This window comes from Protopterus annectens, chromosome 1.part0 (assembly GCF_019279795.1).
Source record: "Protopterus annectens isolate FY-2018-M chromosome 1.part0, PAN1.0, whole genome shotgun sequence".
NCBI lineage: Eukaryota > Metazoa > Chordata > Ceratodontiformes > Protopteridae > Protopterus > Protopterus annectens.
In genome coordinates, this window is record NC_056725.1 from 447,785,632 (window position 1) to 447,798,215 (window position 12,584).

A 12,584-nucleotide genomic window follows, 5' to 3' on the forward strand; every position below is an offset into this window, starting at 1 on the left:
ATTAGTGCATTACTGACTTACTATTAGAGGCGGGCTCTAATAGTAAGCATAGTAGGTTGTGCAACTGTCGGGGCATGTTTACACCTCCGTAGAGCACTTGTACACACCCCCTGCACTCGCACACATTTCTTGTGCACATCGAGGGTGCGGCGGCATGCCCTCATACATATTCATATGGCGCTGCTGCACCATCTGTAGTGAGGACACTTGGCGCAAGGCTAAAACCGTCTTTGCGCCGAGCTTCTTGAATCCCGGGGATATTCTTTGCACTTCTGTCATAGTACTGCTTGTGGTGTAATGACTTTTTGGAAAAGTTCTTACACTTGCATCTTACTTGCAGAGACCAAAGTGTGAAGAATGTCAGAAGATCCTTGATTCTTAGCCTTCTTCTCATTAGTAGTTAGTAGCACGGCGTGAAGGAACTTGTCCCTATAATTTAGCAGTGATAAATGAATATCCTTGCTGTCTGATGCAACACATTTCTTAAAACATGTTTTGCATTCTGCATCATGATTTTACGTCCCCATTTGACTGTGGATACTTTGGAGATAAAGTGTGCTGAAAATATCTGAGCCCTTGATGTGCAGATTAAGGACCATTGGTATTACTTGTTTTAGGAATTCTGTTTCTAGCAAGTGCTGATTTCATTGTATTGGTTACTGAAGTGGTTGTCATATCTTTGAGTTAAACTACTTAGAATTTCAAATAGATTCTCATACTTAGGACATTTAGATTGTTGTGCAGAAACATGTCAGTTCCTGTCTTTAACCAAGGCATTGATGGAATTTCATGAGGTGGCACTTTCTGTTTCTGATTTTGTTTAATTGGCATACTGCAAAGTAGACTATTTTGCACTTCATGTAAGGCCAAAATGTGCTCTCCCTGCCTTTTTGCTTGCACTTGGACATTCACAGAAGTGACACATGGATTTTCAAAAGCATTTGGTTTTGCAGCTCAGATGGGATAATTACTTTCTCTTTTTTAAGCCTTGTGTGTAGGATAACTGCTCTTTGAAGGTAGCATGGTCTGATTAATGGATGAAGATGCTTTGCATTGTCCTTTCATCCAGGCATTATGGTTTCTCTCAGCAGTTGCAGTTTTGTGTCTTTTCTTGTCTAATTTTTGAATTTTTGCAGTTTCTCTGATGTGACTGGAATTTGTGTCATGAAACATAGGACTTCCATCTTCTTCCCAAAAATATTCCTTTCATTTATGTAGATAAGCCCTTCCATGTGTGTCAGCAACATTTTAAACGTATTTACATTTTAATTGCTAAGTTAGAGAATCAATCATTGCATAACTACATGCAGTTCCTGTCTTTAACCAAGGCATTGATGGAATTTCATGAGGTGGCACTTTCTGTTTCTGATTTTGTTTAATTGGCATACTGCAAAGTAGACTGTTTTGCACTTCATGTAAGGCCAAAATGTGCTCTCCCTGCCTTTTTGCTTGCACTTGGACATTCACAGAAGTGACACATGGATTTTCAAAAGCATTTGGTTTTGCAGCTCAGATGGGATAATTACTTTCTCTTTTTTAAGCCTTGTGTGTAGGATAACTGCTCTTTGAAGGTAGCATGGTCTGATTAATGGATGAAGATGCTTTGCATTGTCCTTTCATCCAGGCATTATGGTTTCTCTCAGCAGTTGCAGTTTTGTGTCTTTTCTTGTCTAATTTTTGAATTTTTGCAGTTTCTCTGATGTGACTGGAATTTGTGTCATGAAACATAGGACTTCCATCTTCTTCCCAAAAATATTCCTTTCATTTATGTAGATAAGCCCTTCCATGTGTGTCAGCAACATTTTAAACGTATTTACATTTTAATTGCTAAGTTAGAGAATCAATCATTGCATAACTACATGCAGGCTCAGCCCATGTTACAATGTGGCATGTATTAGTCTTCCTGGTTTGTTCTTCTGCAGCATATCTGTGTAGCAAGAGCAATATCCTTTGTAATCTAACAAGTGCTTTTTACTTTGATGTTTAAAGACATTTTCTGTTTGTATATCTGTTAAATGTTAGATTCATAGCAGTGGGGTCTTCCCTTTTGCAGTAATACTGCTCCTAGCCCAGTATGACTTGCAGCCATTTGATGTGTCATAGTTAAAGCTGCATCAAAATATGTGACAGTAGGTAAAGTAGTCATCATTCTGTTTAGTAGTTAAGAGCTTCTAGCTTGTTCATGTGACCTTCTCCAAACTGCATTTTGATCAGCCAGCTTTCCTAGTAGTACAATTCTATCCGACAAGTGAGGTATGAACAAGGACAGGTGTTGTACCATCTTCAAAAATGTCATTACTGAGGGTCTGTCTGTTGGAGCTTGCATATTAAGAGTGGTAAGTACTTTACTGATGTCTGAAATTCATTATGATCAGAAGATGACCCATGTGATTCAAAGATGACACACTACTCTGACACTTCAGACACCTGGCTGAAGTTAAGTCATTAGTGAGAGACACTAATGTGTTAATAAAAGGATTTGTTTGAATAACTTCGGAAGTGGTGATTCCTTACATCTGGTGCCTGTGAGTGCCCTGCCAGAGTAACAGAGTAGGCAAAAGGTGGTGGAAGGAATCAGTGTTAGCTGAAGTTTCTGATTTGGGTATACTTTGTTCTGAAATATGCACATAAAGGTAGCATTATAAGTAAAGTGTTTAAAGCAATAAAATATGATAAAATTGTGGTACCATCTTATTTTGTTCATGTCCCTTGTCTTTCTGTTATTCCACTCCCCATTATCCGTTGTTTATCTTAGTCCTGCTGTCTTATTTTCTTTTGTATCTTTTTCCGCATGAGTCTGGTTACCCACTAATTAGAGTCCTTTTCACTGTAAACCATGTACATGAAGAAAATGATTGCTGCCTAAGAACAACTTTAGTACAAGTGACACTTTTTCGCATTTCAATTGTTTGTTTTATAACTTGGTAAATGAACTTGTCAGGGAACCCATCAGTCATGATCCAAGATGCAGGTGAGCACACCGCAGGAATAATGTAGCACATATGAGATTACTTTATCAAGATATATTTATAAAAGATAAATTGTACTAGCCCCTTTTTTGCTTCTCAGAATTACGAGAGTAGTCCATGTTGTTGTAATAAAATGAATGCAACTGTCATGGTGTCATGGGGTTGTGTTTAATGGAGAGGTGGTAATGACAGTAATAAATTTTAAGCCAGCTTTCCCCAGCTGATCTTTATAGAAATGTTTCTACGCTTGTTTATGTTTAGTGAAAAAAATTCTTCTGTATTTCAGATTGACACAGTGGAAGAGAAGCTGAATGTGTGCAGAGAGAGTTTAGACCACATTGATTTTAAGTTGCGGAAACATGAGTTAACACCTGAAGGAAGGTAAGGCCTGTTCACCTAGTTAACCCACTAATTAGATTTCACTTCTCAGTCTAAACCATGTACAAAGAACAACTTCAGTGCAAGTAACACTTTTTCATTTTTGATATTTTTTGATATTTTTAGCAGTGTTAGTGGCACAACAGCTTTTCAATCCTTATTACAACCTCATTTACCGTCCCATGTTTTTTCTTGTTAGAACTGTATCATCTGCATATGTCATAAATATTGGTAATATGACATATTGTCTCCCTTGTTTCATACATGTACTTCCTTTCCTAAATAAGGGGAACCTTCTCTCTTTTTTTTTTTTCTTTCAAAAAATATTTGCCAATGTAACATCATTTTTACTTTTCTACTTTTTCTTTATTGTTTTCATATGTTGGTTTTTCTATTTCCCTTATCTTGTCACTTGTTTTTTCTTTCTCATAATTTTGTAAAAACTTCTTTATATTTCATCTTATTTATTTTTATTCTTCTTTTCCTTCTAAATATCATTCAGCTTATGCACTACCCACTACTGTGTCTATTTTTTTATAAAGTTGTCTTACCGTCACATGATCTTTCCATAATATTTATTTCTGTCATCATGTCTTCCTTCTTTTTAAACTCTACAGTTAATCTCTTTATCCCTTTTCCCTCTTTTATTATTTCACAGTCTTCCCCTATTCAAGCCCGTAGTACTCTATGATCTAAAAGTTCTGGCATCTGTACTTCCCTGTTATTTCTTTCATGTATTCAAGTAAAGTATGTAACAAATTTCAGTCTTAAAAACTCTCCTTTTATATGCCAATTCTCTATTCTTTCCTAATTCCAAATCTCCACATTTTTTTAATTCCCTTAACATCACAATGTCCTGTTATTTTTCCCTTTTCTTCCCTCAGATTACAGTTAGTCTCCTACCATTACTATTGACACATTTACTAAAACATTTTTTTGATTTCTTAAAACAAAGTGCTTTTTTCCCTGTCATATTAGTATATGCATAAATCACTATTAATCTTACATTTTTTGTCACATTCTCTTGCCATATACCTCTACCGTTCCTAGTACTACATTTACATCTATATTTTTTATTTCTCCATTTTATAAGAATTTGTATTCCAGAACATGTTTAATTTCCCACCAATCAAACAGTTTGCCACCCCCCCATACATACTGCCTATATTCCCTTCTTTATTATATCTGGTATCTACCAGGCAAAAAAAAAAATCTCCATTTTATGTATGTTGAATTTTGCAATCCTTAACATCCATTGTTACACACACTTCCCAACCCCCAGCCCTTACATTTCATTTATCACATATTTTTTTAACTACATGTACTTACTACATAATGAAAAAAAAACAGTTTTAACACATGCTTCTCCTTATCCGAAATCCTAGATTGTATATTTATTTTCTTTTTTAGTTGAAGTCACAAGCCCTGAAATAAGTAGTCTTTCAGTTGCACTATTGTTTTTCTTTTTTTCAGTCTTGATCATATTTTTTCAGGCAAGTTAAAGCTTTTAAATGTCACTTCACAAACATGTTTAGCTCCAGAGTTAATGTTCTAATATCTTTAATATTAAGTCCTATTGGCAAAATAATGCTGTCCGGAATGTCATACCTGTTCACACTGCCATCACTTTTAGTTTTTATTCTTACCGCTGGTCATCTTCCCCGTGACTGTTCAGAAATTGCAAATGTTTTTCCCTCTCAGTTCCTTCCTCCATTCTTCTCTTTGCCTTGGCTCTACTTGGTTCATCAACTCATATCAGCACTTGTATTTCCTCTCCTACATTTTCCAGTACTGTAGGTTATTTCATCTCCTTCAACTTTCAGTATTTTTTCTCCTGCTCCTCCATCCAGCTTTGTTGCATTCTCCACCATTTTGGAATTCCCAGAAGTCCAATAGCAGCCCTCCATCACCACCTACCAGCTCCAGAGAGTGCCTTGCTTCTCCTTTCCTCCAAAGAGTAACACAACTATATAACATTTACATATTTCCAAAAAAATGCATTAGGTATAGACCCCTACTCTTTTTTTCCATAACCACCATTTGATTTTCCAAATTATGTTTGGTAATATCCAGTTTCCATTAAACATAATCTCATTCATTCTTTCATTCCATATTATCCATACAATACAAAACATTTTTCTATCCAAATTGCTAATTTATTCCTTACTACAGTTCCCATAAAATCCATATTCAGTCATTCGATCATATCCATATTTATCTGTTTATAATCTCGTAATTCTCTCGCATTATTATTTTCTCATACATTTTAACTCTTTTCCATGTTAAAAAACATGTTCCGCCATTACTAAATCACCACAGAAATGACATGTCCTTTCATTTTCTTTTCTATAGGGCATATTTCCTTTTATTAGCAACCTATTCATTTGTAACCTCCATAAAAAATCTTGACACACAATATTCTTCATGCAGTATTTATAGGGTCATAGGTGTGTACTGTGTAATAGCCCTGGAGCCTTTACAAGCCTAGCCCATAGGATTACCCTGGCATCGTGTCACCCGACCTTAGTTCCAGTGCCTCTGTCGAGTAGAGCCACTGGAGTGATCCCCGGGGTGAATTTTGTATTTCCCATCCACTCATCGAGATTTCTGTTGAAGAGGGCCAGTGAGGTTCTCTGTTTGACATGTATGGGAAGTCTATTCCATAGCATGGGCAGTCTCTGGGTTATGAACCTGTTCCTCCAGCATGTTCTGTTGATTGTGGTAATGAGGTTGAGGTCTCTGGAGTGTGTGGTGTGGAGGGATTGAGATTTCTTTAGTTGTAGCATTTCTAACAGAGCTGGGACCAACATGGCTTTGTAAGTCAAGCAGAGATTGCCTCTAAGTAGTCGATATGAGACAGAGAATAGCTGGAGTTTTTTGAGTCTGTCAGTATAGGACAAGTGTTTAAGGCCTAGGATCCTCTTTGTGAGGTCCTTTTAAATCCTGTCCAGTTGTTGCAGGTGTGTAGTGAGGTACATGCCAAATGGGGTATTGTACTCTATGATTGGCCTAATGATGGAAGAGTAGAGGGAGACAATGACCTCTTTCTTCCTGAATGCAAAACCCTTAGTTAATGAGATGTGCTACATAGGACTTTCTGATCACAGTGGCAGTGTGGTGGTCAAAAGAGATGTTGCTGTCTTGTGTTCTCAGATCTCTTATAATGCTTTCTATGTTCAGTGGACTACCATCAATGTGGTAATTCATGGGAAGTGGGTTTTTCCCATAAGGGATGACACCTTTTTTGGCATTGAGCTTAAAGCTATGGTTTTGATACCAGTCGTTGGTCTCAGTGAGGCCTTTCTGTAGGATGTCAGCATCACTTGGGGAGTTAATAATGGCTCTCAACTTGCAATTGTCTGCAAACTTTGTCAGCCAGAGTCCCTTCCTGTTGGCCTGGACTTCTGAAAAGTAGATACCAAACAGGAGAGGACCCAGGACCAATCCCTGTGGGACTCCACTCGTGACTGGTCAGCAGTCTGACTTGGAGTCGGCTATTTTCACACTGTGAGTTCTATCTGTGAGCCCGTTTGCAACCCACCTAGTGATATAGGGGTTGATGTCTAGCTTAATGCATTTTTTATGATCCCTGAGTGGGGAATGGTATCAAAGGCCTTGGCCAGATCAAGGCAGGCTGTATGAACTACCTTGCCTTCATCCACAGCTGTGGTGACTGATTCAAAGAAGTCGACCAAGTTGAGCAGGCATGATCTACCCTTCACAAAACCAAACTGTGTAGGATCCAGAGTTTGGAGATTCCCCTCTATCTTTGTTTATTAGGTCCATGATGATGCGTTCCATAGCTTTGCATATCAGACTTGTCAGGCTAATGGGGCGATATTTCCTAGGGTCTGTAGTCGCTCCTCCTTTGTGGAGAAGGATGACGGTAGCAGTATGCCATTCGATATTGACAAAGCCTGAGATGAGGCTGTGATTGAACAGGGCACACATGTGAGGTGCCAGTTCACTCTGTTGTTCATGTAGAACACAGCCAGGGATATTGTCAGGTCCCATGGAAGCTGTATTCTTGGCCTTGGACAGTGCTTTTTAACCTGTGCACCAGTAATACTAGGTGCCTGGCAATCTACTGGTATTGTGATTGGTCCTTTGTGGTGGGGTAAAGTTGGCACTGAATCTGCCAGCCAGTATATTGGCAATATCTGTTGGCTTGGTATAGGAGGTACCATTGTGCAGTAGCTCAGAGCAAATCTGGGTATTACTGTGGAGATTCTTTACATAACTGTAGAAGGCCTTATGGTTGTCTTTACTCTCTGCTGCAATTCTGTTTTCATAGCTAACTTTAGAGGATTACCGTTGTGGGGTGGGGGTGTGTGAATTTCCAAAGTGATTAGTTTGTGGTCAGATCTAACCAGGGAAGAATTGACTACTGGTGTAGAGCAACAGTTGCCCATGTTAGTCATGACCAGGTCAGGGATGTTGCTACCTCTAGTGGGGGTAAGAATGAGCTCGTCCAGGGCATTGGAATTAATGAATTCCAGGAAACGTTGGGCAAGTGTATTAGTACATGAGTAGTTTTCCCAGTTAATGGAGGGGAACCAGGTCTCTGTTACAGCACAAATGTCGATGTTTTCCATTTTAAGGAGGACTTCGAGTGAGTGTATTTTGAGATTTAGACTTCTAGCGTTGAGCAGCATAACCCTCAGATTGCATTTGTTTCTAGCTGTTAGGTGGTAATGTGGTCTTTGGAACACCACCTAAAAAAGGCACTGTAGAGGTGGCAAGAGCCTTGGTCAGTATCCGGAAGCCCAGGGTGACAGATGCAGGCCATCTTTGGCAAAGCATCAAGATCCGTCAGTCATGTCATCCCAGGCAGACAGATACTGGATCCCCTTAGAATTACACCAGAAACTTAGCCAATTGTTGAAATCAGTCATTTTCTGCTTGTACTGTGGTGTCATTCTGGGTGATGGTAGGGTGCTGCTCAGGGCTAGGGTCATACCCGCCTGTGCTACATAATCCGAGAGCTCCTCCATGCCTCTTTTCATGTTGTCCAGGGAGGTATGTCTCAGGTCATTCACACCCACATGTACATTGACAGTGTCATATTTGTACCTGTTGTTGAGGGACTTGAGTGTGTGCGTTATGTGGTGGATCCTGGCACCTGACAGGCAGCTGACTGTTACTTTCTCCTTATTCAACCTAGTGAGTGGGACATCAGTGTGCTTCACTATCAAGTTACCTATGACTAGTGTGCTGGGCATGCTGTTTTGCCTTGGGGGCTTTGGTTGAGTTGCACACTGTTTAGGAGAGTTATGTGTCTCGTGATTAGTGTTGTGTTGTGGTGGTCAAGTGCATTTCTGCCTTGGAGGGCTCTGCGTTTGGGTAGATTTTTATGGAGAGCCTCCGCGAAGGTGGGTGTGTGGTTTGTGTTTTTTTGTTAAGGCAGTGCTGGCATGTGTTCTGGAGGGCTATGTGTTCCATGTGGTGTGGTGGAAGTGTTGACCTTCTTCTCTTGAGCAGCTATTCCGGTCTTGGCTGGAGAGTGCGTGGCTTCCAATTTGGATGTGTTAAGTGCATCTCTCGCAAGTCTGAGTGTTGGGAAGTATGGGGAGAGGGTTGGTATACATGAGGCAGTTGCCACATTGCCTCAGGATGCCCAAGTTCACCAGGTTAATAGGAGAAAGCATTGGGAACTGACCTTTAGACATGCCTGGAGGGATGGGCATTAATAATAAGTACTGGAGCTGTTTCCTTGTAGAACATTTAGTGCTGGTAGCACTTTTGTGTGCTACAATAATTGCTACAAGAAGTCTGGTATGGTAAAGTGCTAGACTAATAATCTAGTAAAAGTGCAGGAGAGGAGAGAACTAGCAGATCTAAGGGAAAAATTGAACAGCAGACTTTGGCACTTCTCAGAAGCTTACAAACAGTCCTGGATACAACAAATTTGTATCTGGACCAGACTAGTTATAGGAAAGGCGGAAAACAAGCGCAAATGTGGACTTTAACACCGGAAAGTTGAAAGAGATGGATAAACTGCCCAAACGGACAATAAACTACAAATTCTGGGCCAAAAACCACTCCTCTTGTGGTAGATAGGTTACCTAGTGCTTACCACTCCCACTGATAAGCTCGAAGGCTTCCCTCCAACACAGAAAGGCTTAGGGGGGCTCAGACGCTTACACACAGTCCTGAATACAGGAACTCTGTATCTGGACTAAACTAGATGCAGGAAAGGAGGGATAAGTGCAAATGCAGGCTTATAAAACAGAAAGTTGAAAGAGATGGAAAAACTGCCCAAACGGCCAATAAACTACAATTTTTGGGCCAGAAACCACTCTTGTGGTAGATGAGCTACCTAGTACTTACCACTGCCACTGATAAGCTAGAAGGCTTCCCTCCAACACAGAAAGGCTTGGGGGGCCCAGAAGCTTACAAACAGTCCTAGATACAGCAGATCTGTATCTAGACTAGACTAGTTACAGGAAAGGCAGTAAACAAGCTTAGAATTATTTTTTATTTTACAGAAAAGCAGCTAAAACACCACTCAAAACAATTCAAGTGCAGTGCAAGCTAGCACACTTCAGTTTGTAGCAATATTAAAACAAGTACAGTTTAAATAAATGCAGTTTATTCAAACTGTATTCCGAACTGAATTCCGTTATTGTTTTATTCAACTCTGAACAGTTAAAAAGTGCCAAAAAATATACTTAGCTAAGAAGCACACTCAGTCAGAACACAAGGAGATTCCAGCAAAGTTTTTTTTTAAGTGGAAAGGGAGAAAGGAGAGACAGAAGATAATTCAAGGTTAAGGACCTAAGTGGGTTGGCCTTCTCAGATGTTCTCTCTGTATTGGGTAGAATGAGCTAATGACACTAGACTGGGATAGAGCTGAACAGATGGGACTGGAAGGAGTGTCTGAAATCAAAATATGATCTCACTGTACTTGGTTGAGTGAGCAAATGTGATGGACCCAGGGGGGTGTTCAAACACAAATTTACAGGAGGGGTGGACAATTCCAAAGCCACCAAGATTAATACCACAACAAGAACAGGAAGGGAGGGTGGGAAACTAACTGCAGAGAGACAGAGAGTCTACAATATTCAGTGAAACAAATAAACAGAAAAATAAAATGCAGTACTATCTTTAACACAATATTCAATGAAACAAATAGATAAACAGAAACATAAAATGCAGTACTATCTGTAACATTGCAAGTTTGTACTTAACTCAGCTTGTAATACAGTTGATGTAGGTATATAGTAGCCAGCCAAACAACTTAGGTATTCAGCAGAAATAAATACACACATAAGTTACTAAAACTTATAAGCACAGAGAAACATTATTTGTCCCCTTTATTCACTTTTATTGATTTCCATTCCCTTTCATTTTTTTTCTTAAATATTCTTAGTGCCAATTTATGTTCTTGTCCATTTTCAGTTGAATACCTTAGATAGATTCAACAAAGCCCCATATACTATTAGGTTCAATAAACCCAATCCCCCATCCTCCTTATTTATATATAAATATATATAAACACTCCTCTTTTAACTGGGTTTAACCTAGATCCCCATATAAATCTAAAGATTATTTCAAGAATTTGCTTTTCGAAATCTGTTGGTATCATAAATATACAGTAGCTATGTATGATATTTTCCCATCCATATTGTATGTACTTTCTTTCTAAAAGACAACCTGTACATCTTCCTTATAACGCAAAGTCCTTTTTAATGTCTCAAAAATTTCTCCAGTTGTTCATTTAATATAGAGTATTTACCAAAGTCAATTCCTAATATTGATATCTTTTTTCTTCCAAATTGTATTCCTCCCAACTGATCCTCATCTCCAAAACCCTTATATTTATCTTTATTCATTACTGATCCAACTTCTTGCAATTTTTATTTGCATATAATTACTTCTTTCATTTCCTTGCTATTTTAGATATTGATATTATATTGTCAGCATAAGATGTAATTGTATATGCAATACCCATTTCCTGTACATATTTACTTTTCCATTTCTTCATTTATAGGTTCATAGGTTCATACTAGGCTATCTGCCCTAGGGCATTTATAAGCCTAGCCAGAGTGTGTTTGGCTTTCGCCACCCATTTTAAATTAATTTTGCTATGCCTTTTTTTGAGGTTAGTATACTGTGCCTCTGTCTAACAGTGACACAGAAGTGATAGCCAGGGTAAACCTACGATCTCCCATCCACTCATCAAGATTCCTCTTGAAGAGAGTCAATGTGGGACTCTGCCTAACCTGGACTGGGATTTTATTGCAGAATGAAGGGAGCCTCTGGGTTATGAATCTGTCCCTCCAGCATGTCCTGTTTATTTCAGTGCTGAGGTTCAAGTCTCTCGAGCGCGTAGCTCGATGGGATTTGGATATTCTGAGGTGCAGCATGTCCATTAATTCCGGGTTGGACATGGCTTTATACGTCAGGCACAGATCGCCTCTGAGCAGGCGGTATGCCACTGAGTAGAGCTGGAGTTTCTTTAACCGGGCAGCATATGGCATCTGTTTGAGCCCTTTGATCCTCTTGGTGAGGTACTTTTGGGGTCTTTCCAGTTGCTGCAGGTGTCTGGTAAGGTACATCCCAAAAGGGGCATTGTACTCAATTATGGGCCTGATGAGGGATGAGTAAAGAGGCACGATGACCTCCCCTGATCTAGATGTGAATCCCTTCATGATTAGGTGGGCTATATAAAATGTTTTTCTAACCACTTTGGCCACGTGGTTGTCAAATGAGAGATTGCTATCAACTTGGGTCCCCAGGTCCTTAATCACTTCTTCTGTACTTAATGGATTACCACCTATGTGGTAATTTGTGGGCACTTTGTTTTTGCCAAACGGGATGACTGTACATTTTTTGGCGTTTAGCTTGAGGCCATGGCTCTGGCACCAGTTGTCTGTTTCTATGAGGCCCTTTTGGAGGATGCTTGCGTCGGCTGGAGAGTTGATTATGGCGAACAAGTTTGCAGTCATCTGCGAACTTGGTCAGCCACAGTCCTTCCGTGTTGGCCTGTACCGCCGAGAAATATATACCGAACAAGAGAGGTCCCAGGACTGAGCCTTGTGGGACGCCACTTGTAACTGGTTTGGAGTCTGACATGGCTCAAGCAATTCTAACCATGTGGGTTCTGTCCTTGAGCCAGTTTGCAACCCATCTAGTGACATAGGGGTTTATATTTAAGCTGGTGAGCTTATCTATAATGCCCGAGTGGGGTATTGTATCGAAGGCTTTTGCGAGGTCCAGGTTAGGCTGTGTGGA

General features: G+C 39.6%; 1 protein-coding gene across 2 annotated transcripts in view; it reads left to right on the top strand.

Annotated features, from left to right (window-relative positions):
- The window catches only part of CCDC167 (coiled-coil domain containing 167), a 274,771-nt gene that overhangs the window by 58,558 nt on the left and 203,629 nt on the right, over positions 1-12,584 (top strand). For both annotated transcript variants that reach the window (XM_044060336.1, XM_044060343.1), the window contains one exon: positions 3,256-3,350. In XM_044060336.1, the coding sequence (XP_043916271.1) occupies positions 3,256-3,350 (95 nt within the window). The remainder of the gene's footprint in view (positions 1-3,255; positions 3,351-12,584) is intronic.